The sequence below is a fragment of the Psammomys obesus genome, unplaced genomic scaffold (assembly GCF_907164565.1).
Source record: "Psammomys obesus unplaced genomic scaffold, mPsaObe1.curated_primary_1811, whole genome shotgun sequence".
Lineage (NCBI taxonomy): Eukaryota > Metazoa > Chordata > Mammalia > Rodentia > Muridae > Psammomys > Psammomys obesus.
In genome coordinates, this window is record NW_026586816.1 from 6,072,907 (window position 1) to 6,093,660 (window position 20,754).

The 20,754-nt window shown below is 52.1% G+C and overlaps 2 protein-coding genes across 3 annotated transcripts in view; one reads left to right on the plus strand and one right to left on the minus strand.

Moving 5' to 3' along the window:
- Nucleotides 1-15,856, plus strand: part of Rrbp1 (ribosome binding protein 1) — a 38,671-nt gene extending 22,815 nt beyond the window's left edge. Inside the window, 17 exon segments of the mRNA XM_055602567.1 lie at nt 1,907-2,045; nt 3,527-3,696; nt 3,824-3,858; nt 5,201-5,291; nt 6,017-6,109; nt 8,113-8,208; nt 8,286-8,369; nt 8,495-8,584; nt 9,125-9,217; nt 9,343-9,414; nt 9,959-10,054; nt 11,006-11,089; nt 12,736-12,831; nt 13,508-13,591; nt 13,945-14,040; nt 14,780-14,923; nt 15,313-15,856. Of these exon segments, the coding sequence (XP_055458542.1) occupies nt 1,907-2,045; nt 3,527-3,696; nt 3,824-3,858; nt 5,201-5,291; nt 6,017-6,109; nt 8,113-8,208; nt 8,286-8,369; nt 8,495-8,584; nt 9,125-9,217; nt 9,343-9,414; nt 9,959-10,054; nt 11,006-11,089; nt 12,736-12,831; nt 13,508-13,591; nt 13,945-14,040; nt 14,780-14,923; nt 15,313-15,351 (1,602 nt within the window). The 3' untranslated portion in view covers nt 15,352-15,856.
- A 3,597-nt stretch (nt 15,857-19,453) lies between these two features.
- Dstn (destrin, actin depolymerizing factor) overlaps nt 19,454-20,754 on the minus strand; it is a 35,578-nt gene continuing 34,277 nt past the window's right edge. For both annotated transcript variants that reach the window (XM_055602633.1, XM_055602634.1), the window contains exon 4: nt 19,454-20,667. In XM_055602633.1, the coding sequence (XP_055458608.1) occupies nt 20,558-20,667 (110 nt within the window). In that variant the 3' untranslated portion in view covers nt 19,454-20,557. The remainder of the gene's footprint in view (nt 20,668-20,754) is intronic.

Consider the following 20,754-nt stretch of genomic DNA (forward strand, 5'->3'; position numbering starts at 1 on the left):
AGCGCTGCTAGCCGGCTGCTTCTGGGCCCCTGGGCATGACAGTAGCACCTGTTCTGCAGTGTGGCTTTGAGGGAGCGCTGTGCGCGACTGCCGCTTCGTGTGAAGAAAGAAGGAAGAAAGGGCCCTTCATTCTGTTCTTTCTTCACCCAAGCTCCTTCACTGTGCGGCCTCAGGGTCTAGGGCAGGCAGGGCCTCCTGGGTTGGATCCTAGAGCATAGGCATCAGGATATGGTCCTAACCCTGACCCCAGAGCCATCTCCCAGGCTTGCCAGAAAAGAATTGTAAAGTGTTCTTTGAGGGTACTAATGACACCTGTCCTGGCTTCTTGTCCCAGGATGGACTGAAGTTTAAAGTCCTAGCAGTGCTTATAGAAGTCCCTAGCCAGTTGGCCTAGAGTAGAATTAGCCTTTGGAACCCTTTGATGTGATTGGCTGCGTTGACCCCTGTCTTCTGGGCTAAAAAAACTTGTTGTCTCCTAAGATGTATGGATGTGCTTTCCATTACAGTTTTGAAGTTTTTGATTTTTGTAGATGAATGTATTTCCTGTGATTGCTTGTTGTTGAAACCAGTACTCTAATTAATGTTTGCCATGGGTAGAAAATCGTGCAGAGGCTCTGCAGTGTGGGTCGGTTCTCCCTCTTAATGAGGAGACACAGACAGGCTGTCGGTGTTCTTTCACAAGGGACGTCACTGTCCTGTTCCAGTAGTATCGACAGAGCGATGAGGATATTACAGTCCAAGGAGGAAAGCAGCTTCCTGCGCAATGGGAAGGTGGAGGAGAAGCAGGCCCACCATCTACCAGGCACTAGACCGTTTTTTCCCTTTGTACCTTACATTTGGAGCTGAGCCAGCCTTCTCATTTGAATGTAGAGAAAACATTGCTCACCCTAGCTTCCCCCTGTATAGTGCAGGCTTTTCTCCAGCTGAGGGGCATGTCCTTGGTAAACACTGTCCCAGGCTGTCTCAGAGCCTCTCGGTAAAGTGCTTGGCCTACCACCGCCCTCTGAGACATTGCCGCAAAAGAGAAGGAAAAGTGGGGTTTTCATTCTGTCAGCTCCTTGAAGGGGCTGAGTGTGACCTGGAATCTCACTTTAGCTGACTGACTGGCCCCTCTCTCCCACTGGCACCCCAGACCAACTTGAGTTTTGCAGAGATCTGGTCCTTTGCAGAGTTGGGTTTCTTGGAAGGCCTGATAGGTCTTCCCTCCCCAGGAGCTCAGGGTATGGGACTGATTGACATGGCCAGAGGAGGAGTGATGAGATCACCAGAGCTGAGAAAGGCCTTTCTGCCACTGCGTGGAACGGCGACCACCAGGCACATCAAAGCTGTGTGGCTCTAAACAAAGACAAGGTGGACCTGTCTGTATCGATCAGGAAGTCTTCAAGATTCAGACTAACAATAGGAGAAACAGCTATTTTATGGGTCAAACAAGGTTGAGCACTGATGGTTTTGTATGGCTGAACTTCTGAGTGAAAAACCTAAAAGTGCCCTATGAATGGGCGCTTAATTGTGTTTAACTGCTTCAAGGGAGAGAATTGGCACCAAAGGGGAAACTTCTCCGAAAGGAAGAACCCTAGCATTGTCCTCTCATTGAAGGGGTACTAGCTGAGAGAGTATGTATTCAGGTTCAAAATTATTCAGGAGTAGTCTCTTCCTTGTTGAAATTACATTGTAAGAGTCAGTTCTCTCCCTCTGTCATGTGCGTTCCAGGGATTAAAGTCAGGGTTATCGTGAGTGGTGGTAAGCACCTTTACCTGTTGGGCCGTCACTGGACCTGAACTTGGTTCTTAGACCACCCTGAATAGGATAGCCTTGTAAAGAGCTTTGATCGCTTCAGCCCCTAGGCTTACAAGAGCTAGGCCTCCTCCTCTGCTCTCACAGTTCTCTTCCCTCTCTTCCTCCTCAGGCATCCCACAAGGAGAGTGAAGAGGCCCTGCAGAAGCGCCTGGAGGAGGTCACTCGGGAGCTGTGCCGAGCAGAAAGTAGCCATGCCAGCCTCCGGGCAGATGCTGAGAAGGCCCAGGAGCAGCAGCAGCGGGTGGCAGGTGAACGAAGTCTGCCCACTGACCTTGTTTCATTGTGGAGGCCTGAGTGTAGTGGGCCAGGACTGTCCAATGGGTAGAGTAGAACCTGCAAGGGCCAAACATGAGGTGAGGACAGTAGGGCAGGGGCAGGGCCTTCCAGGGCTGCGTGAGACTTGGCAGTGCTGCTGCTGAGAATGTGATAGTCACTTACCTACCATTCTTCTTGAGCCCCCGAGGAGGCACTGGGCTAGCAACAGAGCATGCTGGCCATGGGGACTAGTCATAGCAGTGCCTTCTGGCCAGACAGTATGTGGAGGGGCAGAAGATAAAGACTTGACTTTCTGAGATAGATGATTTTTGTTATGACTGTGACACTGCTGCTGGGGGCAAAGCAGCCATTGATACCCTGTAATCTGTGGTCCTGTCATTGAAAGAAAACTTTATTTATGACGGGTGGGGATGAGCAGGCTTTGGGCCAGCAATGGCCTCTGCTCTAGGCCAGGTGTGCCTTTGGCCACTGTGTGCTCTCTGAGACAGAAGACAGGATTTTAAGACTAGGTCAGAATGATGAAAGGGGAGGTCAGCCAGTACAAAGCCCTGAGAAAGGAGTGAACTTGAACTTTGAGCTCTGTGTATAGTGGGACAGGAAAGCTGGCTAGATGAGCAGGACCCTGGTCCTTCTCCTAGTAGTGGTAAAGTGTGACAGGAAGATTTGAGACAGGGAAATGACTCAGCTTCACCGGCTCTTCTAGAGTCATGGTGCAGGGTCAAAATGGGCAGGGCCAAGTTTGGCTTCAAGGAAGAGGGGTTGAGATGAGGGAATTGCCGTTGTCCAGGCCAAGAAAGAAAGTGTGGCCTATTGGCCACAGAAGTGCTGATAAGGCACAGATTGTCAGGTGGTAGCTGCAGCCCCCTATGCCTCAGTGATAGGGAGAGAAGCGAGCTATAGCAGGATAGCACCCAAGATCCCCCACCTGGGAAGCTGGGGTCCAAGGGCTCGCCTGCCTTGGTTAAACAACATTTGGAGCAGCAGGAAGCAACACCTTGGGCCAAGCCTGAGGATCTGCCTTGGGGGAGAGAGGACTTCTGATACCACCCCAGGAGGAGGCTGTCTCCCACCAGAAGGGCCAGCCAGGAGCTTGGGAGGCACAATCACTGGCTGTCTGACTTCTGCTCTTGGTCTCAGCTCATATGAGCCAGTATTTTCTAGAGAAAGGATCTTCTGCAGCTTCCACTGAACATGCTTTTCTTGGTGTTTGGTGTCCATCAGTGGCTCATTTCACCCCGTGGTACTCACAAATGCTGCTGCCATAGCATACCTTTCTTCAGCAGTCCACAGGAAGCACCATGGATCAGACCTGTGTTTTAAGGCCTCTGGGCACATGGTGTGGCCCATAGGGGGGCCCGCGGTGCTCTGTGTGTGTTGGAGGAGGGGATAGCAGCTGAAGTGCTCAATCAGGCATTTCTAGACCCTCACCTCTCTCCCTGCCCTTCTGCAACAGAGTTGCACAGCAAATTACAATCCTCTGAGGTGGAGGTGAAAAGCAAGTGTGAGGAGCTGAGTAATCTCCAGGGACAGCTCAAGGAGGCCAGGGCGGAGAACGCACGGCTCACAGAGAGGATCTGTTCCATCGAGAGCCTTCTGCAAGCAGGCCAGGTGCAAGACACCCAGGTCAGTCACTTCTCAAGCCAGTCTGAGGGGAGGGGTCACTCCACTGAGAAGACGGCCTTCCACCCTACCCAGCTCCTGCATCTGTGAGCCTTGTGGAACCAAGGAGCTTTCTGTGTTTTCTCTTCAGGCCAGTCAAGCAGAGACCAACCAGCAGCAGACCCGGTAAGCTTCAAAGAGGGCTTTAAGGAGCTACGGGGCTGTAGCTCCAGCTATAGTCCAGGTTGGCCATGGGTCCTTAGAAGCTGGAGCTTTCACTGGAATGCTTGGATCTCTAGAGAAAACCGCTTTTAGAGCCTTTCTAGCCTGTCCCTTCAGTGGCTTTGAGGGCAGGAGACAGACTTGGGTAGGGAACAAAGCTACCTTGTGAGAGTGTTGGATTAGCCTGCTTTCCATTGTTAGAGCAAAATATGTGAGGCTGGGTACTCTAAAAAAGAAAAGGTACGTACTTATCTCACAGGTTTGTTATCCAGCCTCTGGCGAGGGGCCTCCGTGGCTGTCACTGTGGGTAGCACTGTGGTAGAAGTGCAGAGAAGGAGGACATTACGTGTGGGGAGACAGGAAGGTCAGGCTTATTATTGGTAGCAACTTACCCTTAGAAGTTAATTGCAGGAAACCAGCATTAGTCTGTTTAGGGCAGCACTCCCCGTGACCTAACCACCTCCCCCTGCGCCCTGACTCTCAAAGGTCACACTCCTTAACACTGCTACACTCGGCTTCCAAAGCAAGAGTCCCTGAGGACACACGCCAGTGAAACCCAGAATACTCTCTGCTCTCACTGTCCAGGAGCAAATTTAGCTGGTCAAGGGCAAGACTTCCTGGTAGCTCCAATGGTCTAGAAGTGTCCTCAGTGTCTGCAAGGTGAGGGATTTGTAAGGATTGGGGTCAGGAAGTCAAGTGAGGAAATGGACGAGGCCCTCCCTTTCTGGTGGAGTAGTCCAGAACACATTGCAGGGCTCACTTCCTTTGTGAGGTGACTTCCCTGCTGGCCGGACTTGCCTTGTTGCCCCAGCGTCAGTAGCCATCCACAAACCCACACCAGGAAGACAGGGACTTAACATCCTGTAGTGTGGGAGGTTGTGCTCACCTGATCCCTTACACTTCAGTCCCGGAACTAAGGAGCTGGGACTTGCAGTCTCAGAAAAGTTAGACGTCAGCAGTCGCTTGGGAGCTGCTAAGAGCAGCAGTTCCAAGAGTGCCAGTGGCTGAGGTGGCAGCACTGAGTCATTGGCACAGCCCTGAGGGCAGGTATGCGCCACGGGGAAGGGGCTGCTGACATGCTCTGTGCTGCAAGGTAGTGCCTAGGCTAGGAGAAAGGAACTCTCAAAACCCCAGCTGCTGCCTCCCCCTCGGGTCGCTGCCCTGTTCCTAGCACTAAAGGTGAGTGGAGAAAGAGGCCGGCAGTTAGGCAGTCTTCTAAAAGCTATGCCCAGGCAGATGGCAGGTGCCCAGCAGTGAAGAAATGAGTTCTCAGAGCCAAGGCTGAAACCTCGCCATGTCCCTCTAGTCTCCAGGAGCTGGAGTCACAGGTGTCGAGTCTGGAGAGGGAGACCAGTGAGCTCAAGGAGGCTATGGAGCAACAGAAAGGGAAGAACAATGTGAGTGGAAGGTGCCTGCGCTGGGTGGGATGATGACGGGCAGAAAGAGGAGGCAGTGGGCGAAGTCCTCCAGAAGTGAGCGAAGTCCTCAGGAGTGAGCACACTTCTGTGTAGACCGCCCAGGCCCCATGGGGCCTGCCTTTGTATCCAGGTCCTTTCCCATTGTTTGCACCGGGAGTCCATGGTGTGCTGAGCCTCTCTTCTGCCTCTCCACTCCCACAGTCCACAGCAACTGTCCCACAGACTGTCCAAGCTTGGCGCTACCTCAGGGCTGGGGACGCAGTGTGCCACATCTCCTGTGCTTGCACTCGCCTTGTCACAGCCAGGGTGTGCTGGCTGTGCAGTGATCCCCACACAGGGACTGAAGCTTCCTACGGAGTCTTCAGGCCAGAGCTGTGCCAGGAACTAGCTTTCTATTTTGGGGTCAGGCAACTCTTCCCTCTGAAGAGACAAGCTAGCTCTCCACTTCCTCAGACCAGTGTTTACACTGTGCCTTGACCATTTGTACTTCTGGCCCCAGTACCTTGCTTGGTATTGAGCACTTCCCCTGAGTGCCCTGTGCGCATAGACCGAGGAAAGGTTAGTCCGTCCCTGGCAGGTCCTGAGAAATGGTGAAGGGAGGTTTTGTGTGCCCTGCCTTTGCTGAGATCAGCTTGAGGCAGCCCTTGGGGACCATGCTGTAACTGGCCCAGTGTGGACTGCTGACTTTGTCTGCTATCCTCTAGGACCTCCGAGAAAAGAACTGGAAGGCCATGGAGGCACTGGCCTTAGCGGAGCGGGCCTGTGAGGAAAAGCTGCGGTCTCTGACCCAGGTCAAGGTCAGAACACCTGCCCATCCTTTGTCCTTTGGTCAGGCCAAGGCTGGAGTAGCACACAGCACCTGTCTGGTTTAGCAGACACCATGAAACACACAAACAATGGAAAGGATAGCCTTGGTCACAGAGTGTCTTCTGTAGTCAGCTTAGTACCTCCCAAGCTCCCATGCCCTTTTCCCTCCCTCCCTCCCTCCCTCCCTCCCTCCCTCCCTCCCTCCCTCCCTTCCTTCCTTCCTTCCTTCCCTCCTTCCTTCCTTCCTTCCTTCCTTCCTTCCTTCCTTCCTTCCTTCCCTCCTTCCCTTCCTCCTTCCTTCCTTCCCTCCTTCCCTCCCTCCTTCCCTCCCTCCCTCCTTCCCTCCTTCCTTCCTCCTTCCTCCCTCCCTCCTTCCTTCCTTTCCTCCTTCCCTCCCTCCTTCCCTCCCTCCTTCCCTCCCTCCTTCCCTCCCTCCTTCCTTCCTTTCCTCCTTCCCTCCCTCCCTCCCTCCTTCCCTCCTTCCTTCCTTCCTCCCTCCTTCCCTCCCTCCTTCCTTCCTTCCCTCCCTCCCTCCCTCCTTTCCTCCTTCCCTCCCTCCTTCCCTCCTTTCCTCCTTCCCTCCCTCCCTCCCTCCCTCCTTCCTTCCTTCTTTCCTTCTTTCCCTCAAAATCTGTGCCCTTGATTGCTTCTCTTCTGTGAGAGGAGTGCAGACTCGGCACACTCAGGGTTCTACAGCTTATGTGTTTCGTGCCATTTTCTTCTGGGCTATGTTAATATTCTTGCCTGTTTCTCAGGCCTTCTGAAATTATAATGCCTCTCAGGGAATCGATCTCAGCAGTGAGCACTGGGCAGTAAAGTCCTCTAGGCTCTTGGTTGGCCAGGAGCTGGCATGGAGTCTCATCCTCAGCAGTAGTGGGACCTGATGCTCATGCGCGCCTGTGCTCATGGGTACACATCACACTCTTCTGTCCCACGGGAAGGGCTTTCTCCTGCCAGCATCCTTAACAGAAGGAGTGTCTGTCTCCACAGCACCAGCTTTGCAGTGACTCTCTCATGATTCTCCCAGGAAGCCTGAGGGTGTCACAGGAGGGGCTGGGATGGGCTAGCTTTGGGCACACTAACTATACTTTTAGAGCTAAAATCAAGATTCCTGGAATCTTGGACTTTTAGCCCTAGAAATGACTCATGACTGGCTGTGTTGTGGCAAACGTGGAAGTTGTAGCCTGAGCTGTTCCCTGACGCAGCTGTGGCTACACAGGCAGGTAGAGGTAGAGGCTCCACTCACATGTCATGCGATTTGCCTTCGTGTGTCAAGTGTTGAACCAGGGTGCTGCTCGCCTTGCCACCCAAAGCCTTGAGCCATAGCCAGTGGTGTGGAACTGCCAGCAGGTTCTGTCTGTCTCAGATTTAGACAAAGGCTGAAAGTTCCCTGGAGCCATTTATCTTCCCAGGGATGCAGTTGTCCTGGGCTTTGTGTTTTTGGCTCCTTTAGTTCTCTAGCTCCCTCTGCCCCCAGCCCCCCCCATTCTTTGAGTAGGGTAGGCTCCCTTTGGAGGGCCATTGAGGCAGGTAAGGCTTGGCACAACTTGGGATGAGTCAAGCGTTGGTCACCTTCCCTATCTTTGCCAAGTTGGCTAAGTCCTGCCTGGTGGGAATTTGGTTCCCTTTCCTCCAGGGTCAGAGGTGAGCCTCCCCAGCCTCTGTCCTTGTCTTGTACTGGCCCCTCACTCTGGTTGCTGCTGGGGGATGCCCTGCATCCACCGGCAGTTTCCACCTGTTGTACCACACACCTTCGGCTTTCAGTCTGCCCTCATCCTGCCCAGGCTGTATACCAAAGCTTGGTCCTTATATATATTGTGTACCGTCTTGCACACACAAGCTGGAAAGGGGAAGCTTATGGGACCTGAGTGTCTGCTAGTTTGCACAGACCAAACAGCCTAGCTGCCTCTGGCATGGCCATCACATGTAATAATGAGGGTGTGCCTTCCGGGGGCAGAGGCTGAGTACCACCCTTTTCTCTCCCATTCTCTAGGAGGAGTCAGAAAAGCAGCTCCGTTTGGCTGAGGCCCAGACCAAAGAGGTCCTGCTGGCCTTGCTTCCGGAACTTTCCATCATCTCAGCACACCAGGTAGGAAGGAGGATGGCTCCCGGGTCTCCACAGTTGTCAGGGAGAAACCTGTCTCCACCGTGTCTGTTTCCTTGCAGAATTATGCTGAGTGGCTGTGGGAAGTCAAAGAGAAGGGCTCCAAGCTGCTGAAGAAACCACCTGCTTCTCTAGAGCCCTCCTCAGTGAGTGACATTGCCGGGCATGGGCTGCCATGCCTAAAGCCCTGTGGCCTTAGGAATCAGGAGCCCATTCTTGAGTTGTCAAGAGAAAGGACTAACATGACTCCTGATCATCCCTCTGCCCTCAGGATATAGTCTCCAAGTTGAGGGAAGCTGAGGAGACCCAGAACTCCTTGCAGGCTGAATGTGACCAGTACCGCACTATCCTGGCAGAGACGGTGAGCAGCCAGGGCCTACCTTGGTGGTGACTGTGGCTAGGTGTTCCTAGGGCACTGACAGGAAGGAGAGCTTGGAGTCTTTGGGGCAGGAGATTGCATGGTTCTGTGTGACCTCAAGTAGCCTTCTTGCCCTCTCTGGGCCTCATTTCTTCAGCTGGGTGATAAAGAAGATGAACAAAGCTCTTGGGTCCTCGTTTTTAAGTTGGAAACAAGAGTGGGTTTAAGGTTTGGTGCTCCAAGAGATGGTTACAACAGGGCGGGCAGGCGGGCAGGCAGGCAGGCAGGCAGGGGGAAGGGCAAGGTAGGCCTGGAGTAAATGGACTTGAGCCCTTTGATTCCAAGATCAGTAAGAGTTGTGGCAACCTTGCCAGGGCCACAGACCTCATTTCATGGTATAGCTCTGCTAGGGCCAGCTTCTTTCCCCTGCAACACACAGTCAAACAGTCAATGGGGCAGCTGAGGGTCAAGAAGGTACAGTGTATGTTCATGGGGTCAAGCTAAGGAGGGAGAGGGCCCGCCTCATTGTCACCTCCGCTGCAGGAGGGGATGCTCAAAGACCTGCAGAAGAGTGTGGAGGAGGAGGAGCGGGTGTGGAAGGCCAAGGTGGGAGCTGCTGAAGAGGAGCTCCAGAAGGTATGACTGGCCTCCATACTGCCCCAGAGCTTGGGGCCACAGCGTGGGTGGGCCCCCAAGCTGCCTGGGCCCAGAACTCTTCCACTCAGATTCTCACGCCTGATGGGTCTTCTTCCCCTTTGTAGTCACGGGTCACAGTGAAACATCTGGAAGACGTTGTGGAGAAGCTAAAAGGAGAACTTGAAAACTCAGATCAGGTCTGTCAGTCTGTTCTGAGGGTTGCTTTCTTTTGTCCTGTGAATTTGCTGGTCAGAGAGTGCATGAGTCATTGTTGTTTTTTTCGTCATGGACCACATGTCCAAGGAGACTGTTCTCTTCTGAGCAAGGGCTTTGTCCGGTTTGGCCTAAGTGGTAAGGTTTCCAGCCTCAGTGGGCTGCGCAACTCTGCCCAGCAGCAGCTCTGCTTGTAGGCTTGGGAATGAGACACTGCAGCAAGCCTTGGCCTTTGTGACCATGCCCTCTTCCAGAGCTTTGCAAGCTCCCATCTAAGCGCTGTTCTGCTCACTCCTCAAGTCTGCGGACTTGGCAGGACCCAGGACTGAAATTTCTGTTCCATGTTCAGAGTGGGGCTCTCTTGACAGGGATTGTTTTCTTACTAACCTCAGTGTACCCAGTAGTACATTTACTTGCTTATTTCAGGACCAGCCAGACTTGGCACCTGTTATTCCCACTCAGGATGATTAGAGCCCCTGCTGAACACTTAAGAGGCTCTAACCAACGTCCATGTTTGTCCCTGTCTAGGTGAGGGAGCACACTTCACTTTTAGAAGCAGAGTTGGAGAAGCACATGGCATCTGCCAATGCACAATGCAAGACGTATGCCAAGGAAGTGGCAGGGGTGAGTGAATCCACCATTCCGAGGTCCTGGTCCTCAGTCCCCTCTGCCTGTGAAGCCTAGGCTCTTCCCTGTGATCTTATTTCCTGTTGGAGCTCTTGTCACTAGGAACCTTCAAAGCAAGGTTTTCAGGCCTTCACCTGAGGCCCTGCAGAACCCTGAGGTATCCTAGGGCAGACTGCAGAAAGGCAGCCCCAGGGTAGGCAGGGGTGGAGCCTACTTTGGGAGAGTGGCACCTTATGTTCTGGCTACCCTTCAGCGTATGGCCTCCGCCTGGCTTGCTATGGTCATTTTTAGCTGACACAGGGTTTCCATCAGACTGGTTTCAGGAGCAAAATTCCCAAGCCTGGTACCTTCAGTTTAGTTTTGATTGTAAATTTTTGCTTTTTAACAAGAGACAGTAGGCAGATGTCTTAGTTAGGGTTTCTCTTGCTGTGAAGAGACACCATGGCCACAGCAACTCCTACAGAGGAAAACATTTGATTGGGGCTGGTTTACAGTTCAGAGGTTTAGTCCGTTATCATCAGTGTGGTGGGAAGCAAGGTGGCATGCAGGAAGACATGGTGCCGGAGAGGGAGCTGAGAGTTTAACAGCATAAACCACAAGTGGCAGGAAGTGAACTGTGAGCTGCCAGGCCTGCTTTGTGCTTTGAGACCTCAAAGCCCACCCCCTAGTGACGCACTTCCTTCAGCCTACTCCAGTGAGGCCACACCTCCTAATAGTGCCCCTCTTATGGGCCTGTTGGGGCCACTTTCTTTCAAACCATCACAGCAGTTGTTTCTGAAAGCCAGGGTGTACCATCCTTCCTAAGTCAACTGACAGGAAATTGCACCTGTAGGACATCTGCCCGAAAATCTCTGGGCGTGGGTTCCATCTCTAATTTAGGTATGGACTCACTAGAACCTGTTTTCTTTTTGCCTCCTTTCCCCCCGCACCTGGCTGTTTCCTCTGAAGTTGAGGCAGCTTCTGTTAGAGTCTCAGTCTCAGCTGGATGAAGCCAAGAGTGAAGCCCAGAAACAAAGGAAGGAGCTTGCCCTGGTAGGTTGACTTGTATTCTGGGCAGGAGAGTCTGACATGGCATGTGCGTGTGTGGTTAACTTGATGGTGGAGTTTTGACGTCCTTGCAGAGTCTCTGCAGCTTATTAGCATGTCACCATTAGTCACATAGGCAGGCTGAGCTGGGCTTACAGCTGCCAGCATCAGGGTGTTCACGTTCCATTTTCCATCTTTGGGCAGACATGGCCCCTGCTCCAGACCGAGAGCTGTACGACATGCAGGCCTTGCTAGCCTGTCTCATCACCTGAGCAGGCTAGGACGTAGGGCCCTCACCATCACAACCAGGGCAGCCTTCGTTGCCTTTTGGCATGTCTGTGCTCTCCCTTCAGGTTTTCCTGCTTCAGTGATGGTTCGGGCCTTGCCTGTCTCTCAGTTACACGGGAGGGCCTGCTCCCTCTGGCCCTTTGTTGGGCACTAGGGCCAGATAAACCTGTACAGAGATGTGAGGGCTGCACAGTGCAGATTGCCTTGGCATCCGCTCGGTTCTCCCAGTTTGCAGCTGCTGTGACCCCGTGTCCCAGCTGCTTGGCCAGTTGTGCGTCCTCTTCACAGGGCCTCCAACATCCCCAGCTCTGGCTGTAGGCATATGCAGCCACGGCTGTGTTCTGTTTGGTCTGCACTGCCATTTTGAAAACCTTGAAGTAGCCATCAACATTTGAAATTTGGAGACTGCACATGTGCAGCTCTGGCCAGGAGGCCACCCTCCACACTTTCTACTAAGCCCAGCGTTGGCTCCCAGCTCACTGGATCCAGCTCTTAGGCCTTGCCCAGGCTATCATACCAGCAGTATGCTATTCTCAGCCATTTGCTAGGTTGGGTCTGGGTGAGATCCCCCTACTCCCACCCCCAAGGGATGCAGCCCCGGTAAAGCATGCACATAGAATATGCTTGCCAGGGGTGCTTGGCGTCTTTCAACTGGGTGCTTTGGTTTCTGGCAATGGGACCTCTTGGGAAGACAGAGTGGGGTGTCTTGCTGAGTAAAGCTTAATTGGAGACCAAGGCCACCCAGATCTTCTGAAGAGCTTGTACTTGAGTTCTGTCCCCAGGCCTCTGACTAGGACCTTTCCCAAGTAACCCGTGTGACCTTGCCGCCCTTCAGATGGAAGGCCCAGAGAGATCTAATGGCCTCAGGCCCACTATCTTGTGCGATTTGCCCTCAGCAAGGCAGAGGAATGAGAATTACAAGGCAATAATCTGGTCTTGCCATCCTGTGTGGGTCTCCCAAAAGCCATGAGCAGGAGACTGCATCCTTGAAGAACTGGGCTGTGATATGTCAGCTGCCTCTCTTTCATATGGACTCCCTGGTTTCATGTGGTCTACAGCCCTGGGAGTCGCTTTGCTTCTTGGGAGGAGGTGTTGCCCCACAAGCTCACCTCAGAAAAATGCATGTGGCTCTCATTGGCTCAGAGACTTGTTGGCCTCAAGGCTTGTTAGGCACAAGCCTTGTCCTGTCTCTCCTGCACAAGGGGATCTGAACATGTGTCATAGACAGCAAACCTTTCGGACCTGGGAGCAACATCTCTGAGGACATAGTGCTGTATGTGTGTCCCTGTGCACGCGTGTGCCTGTGCTGTGTACCTGTATGCCACTAGTGTGTATTTGCACAAACCCGCCCCTCCCTGTTTCAGGTCAGGCAGCAGTTGAGTGACATGAAGAGCCACGTAGAGGATGGTGACGATGCTGGGTCTCCAGCTGTCCCTCCAGCCGAACAGGACCCTGTGAAGGTTAGGGTGATGAGCTTGTCCCCAGATGTATCCCTAACCTCAGGCGGTGCTCAGGGTGGGCAGCCACTGTGCTGGCTGCTCAGTGCAGGCGCTTCCAGTCCCCACTGCTAGCCACCCTCCTGCCCCGCGTGGTCTAGATGAGCAGCCCCAGAGTGGAAGGATGTGGAGGCCAGGGCAGGTAGCCAGGGCCCCTGGCCCTCTCAACATAAGGAAAGGACTCGTGGACAGGCCTGCAGCTTGGTTTGGGTCTGTGGCCATAAAGGGATTTGTCTTTAGCTGTGGCCCCTTCTTGGGGCATTGCTAGCAGGACATCTGCCTTCTAGAGTTTTGACCAAAGGAACAGCTACCAAGAGCAGTTGGTGGGAGGCGGGGTCCTATCTGCGCTCTCATTGTAGACTTGGGATCTGCCTTGTGGCTTTGGGGAGTTTCCTGCCTCGTGAGTCCTGTGAAGGCTCCTTCGGTTACAGTACTTCCCCTGGCATCTTTTCTAAACAAATCGGCTTCTCTCCTGAATGTGAGGCACTGTCTCCCCAGAAGTGAGTTAAGAATGACTTACCAGGGCAGGGAAAGGCCCAGGGACCCCTAGAAGCAGCCAGAAGGGGGAGCCTGCAGTCTCTGTCTGCCCTAGAGGGGCCTGCACAGACACTTCAGTCATGTTTGTGGTGTCTCCATACAGCTGAAAACACAGCTGGCGCAGACAGAAGCCATCCTGGACGATGAGCAGGCACAGCGGCAGAAGCTCAAAGCTGAATTTGAGGAGGTTAGGCCCTGCCCAGCGGCCCTCAGCCCAAAAGCTTTTGGCCTACCTTTGAGAGCTTGGCCATTGTCTCTGCCCTTCCTACCTTTTCCGCCAGGCACCTGGGCTAAGAAGCTGTGGGGCCCCAGTGGGTGGGTACTGGTGCGGAGTCTGCCCTGGGAACCTTGTAGGTATCTGCATCTTTGGGGGTCCTGAAGGCCTGGGTGCTTGTGCACTGTTTCCATTGCCCATGTGGATCCAGCCATGTGGGCTGTCATGAGCTGTTGTCCTCTTAGGCTGGGATGCCCCCACCCCCTTTACCAGACCCTAGATGAACTGCTAGGCCTCGTACCCAGACTTGTCCCCTCTCTGACAAGGCTGAGAACACAGCATGTCGGTTACAAGAACTGGAGAAGCTCCGTGCTGCTGGCTCCCAGGAATCTTCAGGAATAGAAGACGTCACACAGCTGAAGGTAGAGGGAGGAGCTGGGGTCTGGGGTGGACTTGAAGTTCAAGACTTTGGTCACTGTCTCGTCACTGTCCTGTTGCTGTGAAGAGTACTGCATTGAGGGCTTGCTTAGTTTCAGAGGTTTATTGTCATGGCAACATGCATGGTGCTGGACCAGTAGCTGAGAGCTGCATCCTGATCCACAGGTCGAGAAAGAACTGGTCTTTGCTTGGGCTTTGAAACCTCAAATCCCACCCCCAGTGATGCACTTCCTTCTAGTAAGGCCACACGTACTGCAATAAGCCACACCTCCTAATCTTTCTCAAAGAGTGCCACTCCCTGATGACTAAGCATTCAGATATATGAACCTATAAGAAAGCATTCTTAATCTTAGAGCAGGGCCAGTCTAGAAAGAACAGCTCAGGCACTGGCTTCCCCTGCCACACCTAGTGGAGGGCACTTGACAGCACTGAGTCACATCTGGTACAGGTTGGTGTCATCAGTTAAATGTAAGCTCTTTAAAGCTGAAAGTCATGTGGCAGATACTCATGTAGTGGCCTTCACACTGGGCAGTGCACAGTAAACCGTCAGGCCAGGATGCTGTCCGGCAGCAGCAGAAGTTGACAAGACACAGGCAGAATTATCAGCAAAAGCTTTCTCCCAGCCAGCACTGGCTTCCTGTGTTCATGGCTGTGCTCCGAGCTAGCTCTTCCTTCTGACATATGAGGAAGAGGGCTGAGTACCTTCACCCCTGTGGCCCACAGGAGAGACTAGAAAAAGAGAAGAGGTTAACAAGTGACCTGGGACGTGCTGCCACCAAACTCCAGGAGCTCTTGAAGACAACCCAGGAGCAGCTGATGAAAGAGAAGGACACAGTGAAGAAGCTGCAAGAACAGCTGGAAAAAGCAGTAAGTGCTCAGCACAGGCTGGACTGCAGGGCTAGCCTCGGGCCTCCAGCAGTAGGTCTATGCTCTTGAGGGCCCTGGGAAGCAGGACGCTGGGGATAGCCGACACCTGCACTGCAGCCTGACTGGAGCCCCTTGCCTGGAGGACCACAGGTCTCAGCCCACACTCACTCCCTCACATTCCCCTCATCCTAGGGTCCCCATTCCTGTGCATGTACCCCCCTGGAGTACATGCTCTGGGCCTTCAGGCTGATAGTTTTGCTTTCTCTGAAGTACCTGGAGGTCCCTGTGGAGCTGTCTCAGGGAAGGCTTTGTGGGTCCTGGGCACAGGGCAAGTGGGGTGCCTGGACTCGTGGCCTGGCCTTTCCTTCACGTGTCCACTTTGTTCGCAGGAGGATGGTTGCAGCTCAAAGGAGGGAACCTCTGTCTGAGTCTCCTCGGCAAACTGTTCAACTTACCAAAATGCCTTACACATTCCTTACAAATAAACCAACCAACACAGCGTTATCCAGGCCCAACTTCCAGTGAAGCCATTGGAGACAAGTCTCAGAACCACAGAAATAAATCTTCCAGACCCCCAGTCTGTAAAAGAACCGTTAAAACTGTTGTCACATTTGATAAACACTATTCCCGGGAGCAGCCCTGGACCACCTCGAACAGACGCCAAAGCCCTCATCAATGCTGACAGACCAGGGTGTGCTGGGAGTCCAGGATGCTCGGGATTTATGTCAATCAGTGCAATTGTCTGTATTTCTCAGTGGGGCCGGGTCGGGAAGCAACAGGCCAGGTGGTGAGTTCTCAGAGGCTGCTGAGCAGACTGGAGGGCCTTGGCCCAGCCCAGCAAGGTGCAGCCCCTCACCCCTGGAAGTTGCCAAGCAGAACTGACATGTGACTGCCTGGATGTCAATGCCATTAAAACCAACGTGTTGCCCGGCACCGAGGTCTCGTTTGATCTTCTGCTGGCCTTCCCCATCTAGCTGCTGAGTCCAAGGAGGAGCCAAGAGTGGCTGTCCCCTGAGACAGATGAGTGTCTGTGAAGGCTGGGATCCTGCAGGGATAGCGTGGAGTTCTCTGCTTTGTGCCTGCCCCACCCCCTCCAGTCATTTCCTAAGTTCCAGTGCTCCCTGGCAGGCCAGGGCAGGGGCCTGGATATGAGGTTGTCCTCAGTGGGGCTGGCTGCCCACACGCAGAAGCAGCTTTAGACTTGCATAGCCTCAGAGCTAGGTGCTCTTGGCGGTTTGATAATTTGATCCAGGGGAATCCTGCTGTGTGGGCTTCTGCACAGAGGGAACCTGGGGCTTACATGAAAAGTGCTCACCAGGAAAGTGGCTCCCAGCAGCTCCAGGTTCCTGGGCCAGGCTTCATCCAGTGCTGTCAAGCTCTTCAAGCAGGCAGTGTTCGCATCCCTAACCTGTCACCTCTAAATCCTGAGAGGGCTGACTGGCTGAACGTGGCTGGCGGACAGCTGACTTGGCTGCTAGTCCTGTAAGGTAACTACAGAGTGCAATTTCCACACTGCTCTGCGCTTTGCATCACATGGTCCTGGAATAGTGGGTGGCACTGCAGCTGGTTGTGACGGGAATCTTTGGGAAGCATCAGTGTGTTTGTGTCCTCGGCTGCTTTATCCTCCTCCCACCGCATACTGCCAAGGGTTGACACTACCTGAGACATGGCCTAGCACTCTAGCCCTGGCTCAGGAGGCACCTATGGGCCACCAAGGCAGGTGCCTCTTCCGTGTTAATGAACAAGGGTGCCCTGCGAGGCAGCAGCTGGTTGCAGGCGAGGGGCGGTGGGAAGAGAAGGCTGAGAAGGTATTAATGTCGTGAGGCTGGGCAGCACGTGGCGGTAGGAATTTTTAAGCAAGGAACAACTGATAACGTGTTCCAGAACCTTCAGAGGCCAGGGGGAAGAGGGGCCTCTGAAAGTCGAGACTTTAGCGACTGAGTTGGAGGAAGTAACAGGAAGAGGTGTGCCTGTGGGTGCCTCTCCCAGGAACTTTTCTGTCAGTGTTGCCTTCCTAACGCTGCGACCCTATAATACAGCGCATGCTGTGGTGACCCCCCAACTATAGGATTATTTCCGTTGCTGCTTCGTAACTGTCATTTTGGTAGTTATAAATCACAATGTAAATGTGTTTTCTGATGGCCTTAGGTACAGGAGTGGGGGAGGGTGCTAACAGCACCCTAGGGAGATGTCCTCTGATGGTACAGGAATGGGGACTACACTCATTTTGAGAGAAAAGAGGAGACTGGGAAAAGGTGGCAAGACACTGGGGTTACCCAGTTACAGACTCTGCGTTCCAAGATGCAACAGCTGCTGCTCACCAGCTGCTCTCCTCAGGCCACCAGTGGGAGCCATGCCTTCCTGAGACAGCCTGTGGGGGCTGGCCTGGCACCAACATCTGGTGCAAAGGGCCCATCAGTCCTCCCAAGCTACCCAGCAGCAGCACCTCAGGCCAGCAGGGGGGGGCCTGAGTTTGCCAGGTAGTAAGGAGCCCAGCTGTTCCTAAACAAGGATCCAACAACTTGGGACTCCTGGCAGTTGCCGTTTGCTTACCAGGTAGACACCACAGGGGACTAGCCAGTCACTTGGTGAAGGAGGTGGAAAAAGGAGTATGGCGCTCCCTGGGTGCCCCACTGCCAGTACCAGGGCTACCCAAAAGCTTTTCTTCAGAAAGGAGATCCCACAAGGCTCCCAGATGCCCTCAATGGCCAGCAGGAGTGGAAGCTCTGCCCTGCAGACCACTGATGTGATGGGCATACTGTTCTGGTTATCTTTCATGTTCCTCATTGAAAGCCTGGCCCAGGGGCAGAACGCTGGCTTGTAGGTAACTTCATGGGGCCTGGACAAAGAAGGTGCAGTAAGGACAGGAACAACAGGGTCCCCTTAGCAAGGCCTTGGTGGACAGGAGGCAAAGACACCTCCACAAATGCATTCTCACTGAGCAAGCGCTCTTCAGGGTTGGGTCTAATGAGTTCTGAGGCCGAAAAGGAGTGGTCTGCTTACCCTTTTCATAGCCTATCCGCTACATTTAACAAAACCTAACCTTTTTTCAGTTCCAAGGGTAAAGGCATAAGCTGGAGCTCACCACAGTAGCAGGGACAGCAGGGCCAGAATCATGACATGGAGCTTGTTAGGTGCCAGGCTGCCCAGTTAGGTGAGCTGCCTTGCTTCTGTGCTGGCTACCAAAGGCCTGGCCAGCTGAACAGCCACCAACTGTGACTCAAGCCTCCCTCACAGGAACCTTCCTGTCAGGGACTGAGTGTTCCTTCTAGTCATGGCCCAAACCTTAAAATGTTACTTCAAAATGACTCCAAGTCCTTGGGCAGGTTCCTTCTCCAGGAGACTACAGGGATGAAGCTGTCAAGGACCTAGGCAGCACTGTAGTAAAGGCCATACTCGAAGGAACAAACTTCATGGCCAAGTCTTGACAGAATTCTGTCAGCATTGGCCTCAGAGGCATCTTCCTCAGGAACCAGCTATACCCACTAGCTGAACCCTAAGTTGGCCTTCCACACAGATATTTTAGTATGTTAACCCTTGAGAGTTGTAAACATTACAGAAGTAGCATCTACCTGGCAGCTTTTGTCAACAAACATGTAAACCTTAACTGCAATAGAACTGAAATGAAATACTTGTTAGCACAACACAACTTGGGGTCCAGACTAGGTATCCCCTGAAGCTTGCCAAAAGCCATCTCTAGAAGACAGAGTTCAGGAACCATTAGGACCTACCCCATTTCTAGAGGTGTTCACTTACAGACTGCCTAAAGCCCTTCCTGCGGCACCCTCTCTTAAACCTGTATCCCTGACCTTCTGAAGCACACAACTGTGGTAAAGTCAGTGGAGCCACATTTCACAAGCAGAAACAGTTCTAAAAAGCCAGGGACACGCCTTGGCTGTTCTTGACCTCACAGACTATGGGGTCTGCTATAAGGGCTACATAGAGATTCAGGATGAAGAATAAGTGGCCAACATTTCAAGACCATTTCATAAAAGTGCAACTTACCATTTTGCTTGCAAAATCAGATAGACATTTGGAATAGGAAAAGAAAAGGATGTCCAACTTTTTAAATTGCATTCTCATTTAAGCAGACGAGTGTGCCGTGACCTGAATCCTATCAGAAATGCCAAAACCTGGAGGGTTCACTGCACAGGGAAGGTAGGCTGGCTTGTTCCATTTTGTGTCGACCTGACATAAGCTAGAGTCATCTGAGAAGAGGGAAGCTCAATTAAGAAAATATTTAAGTTGATGATCGATGCAGAAGGCCCAGCCCACTGTTGGCAGTGCTACCCATGGGCTCAAGGTCCTAGAGTGTGTAAGAAAACAAACTGAGGAAGCCAGTATGTGGCACTCCTCCCATGTGCTCTGACGTCCCTCAGCGATGGACTGTGGCAATTTTAAGATGAAATACACCCTCTCCTCTTCAAGTTGCTTTTGGACATGATCTTTATCACAGCAATAAAAAAACCAAACTGAGAAAGAAGGTAAGTTTTCTACTTCCGATTCATACACAAATAATCACACGAAGGGCAAGTTACAAATGCTTCCTTTATTGCGTAAAGCAGCACTGCTACTTCTAGGTTCAACTGCTTGTGCCCATCTACATTGCTCGGCGTCACGCCTGCGGTGTTCACAATCACCTCCAAGTGTTGTTGGGCAGTCCCCTGGGAGTGTCATCCATGGTACCTGCTTCCCGTCTCACACAGCTGGTAAACTGCTCTAGGGATTTACATCCTACCGAGTCCCAGAGGAAACGTAATCAACACCTCCACATCCTACTGTACCAGATGCAGCACAGTTTTGAAGAAGAAACTAAAGATCGACAGCACCTTGGCTTATCAACACACTGCTTTATCATTTTTCATTAAGAAAGTAAATTACAATGAAGCCCTAATTTGCAATATAATTAGTTGTTACAAGATGCTCAACATTCTCCTGAGGATGTACCATGATTTCTAAGACAGAAAGTCACGCTAAGCAGTCTGCCAGCCCAGGGAGCCTCGCACTGCAGGCACAGGGCTGCTTCCTGCATTCCTGCACCATGCTGACTGTGCTCTGCAAGATCAGCATGAACTTTAAAGCAGACACAAGTCTGAAACACTCTCGTGACCCATCTGATAGAATTAAAGACTGCCTGGCATAGTCTTACTGCTATTAGTGTATACTAGTGTTGTACACATTATAAAGAAAATCATATCTCATTGTTTTGTTTAAGTCAAGGAAAAATAGATATTCTGGGTCAAAATTATACAGATTATCACTTTCTAAGCAAAAGAAATAAAAGTTAACTGCTGAGGTTAGCAAAGATTAGTAGTACTCTTCACATTGCCTTGTACTATTTTGTGAACTGTATTACCAAAAATCCTGAGCTTAACAAAATCTTTACAAGTCACTTCATGAAAACAGGCATTTGGCCAATAAGAATCTAATTCCAACCAATAAAACTTTAGAGGCTAGATTTATGCAGGGTGGTGTTTGCAGACACATATAAGATTTTTAGTTTACTCTAAAAGATGACAAGACAAATTTCCCTCAGTGAGATCCTGGCCTAATATATTTATTTGCTTTATTTATATAGTGAAAAGAACTAGTGTGAAACATGGAAGCTTTCAATTTGTGGCACTGACTGATGATCTACACAGGGGATCCTTCAAAAGCTACAATTAAGGAGCCACCTAGCTTTTCAGCAATACAAGTCCGATTGAGGTCTTCTGGCCCATTTGCTTGATACTCATGTTTTATGCCTAGAGAGAAAAACAAAGTCCATTTAGGATTATGCAGCAACTTACTCATTTCTCTAAGGCAGCAAACCAGTTAAAAGACCCTTGTCT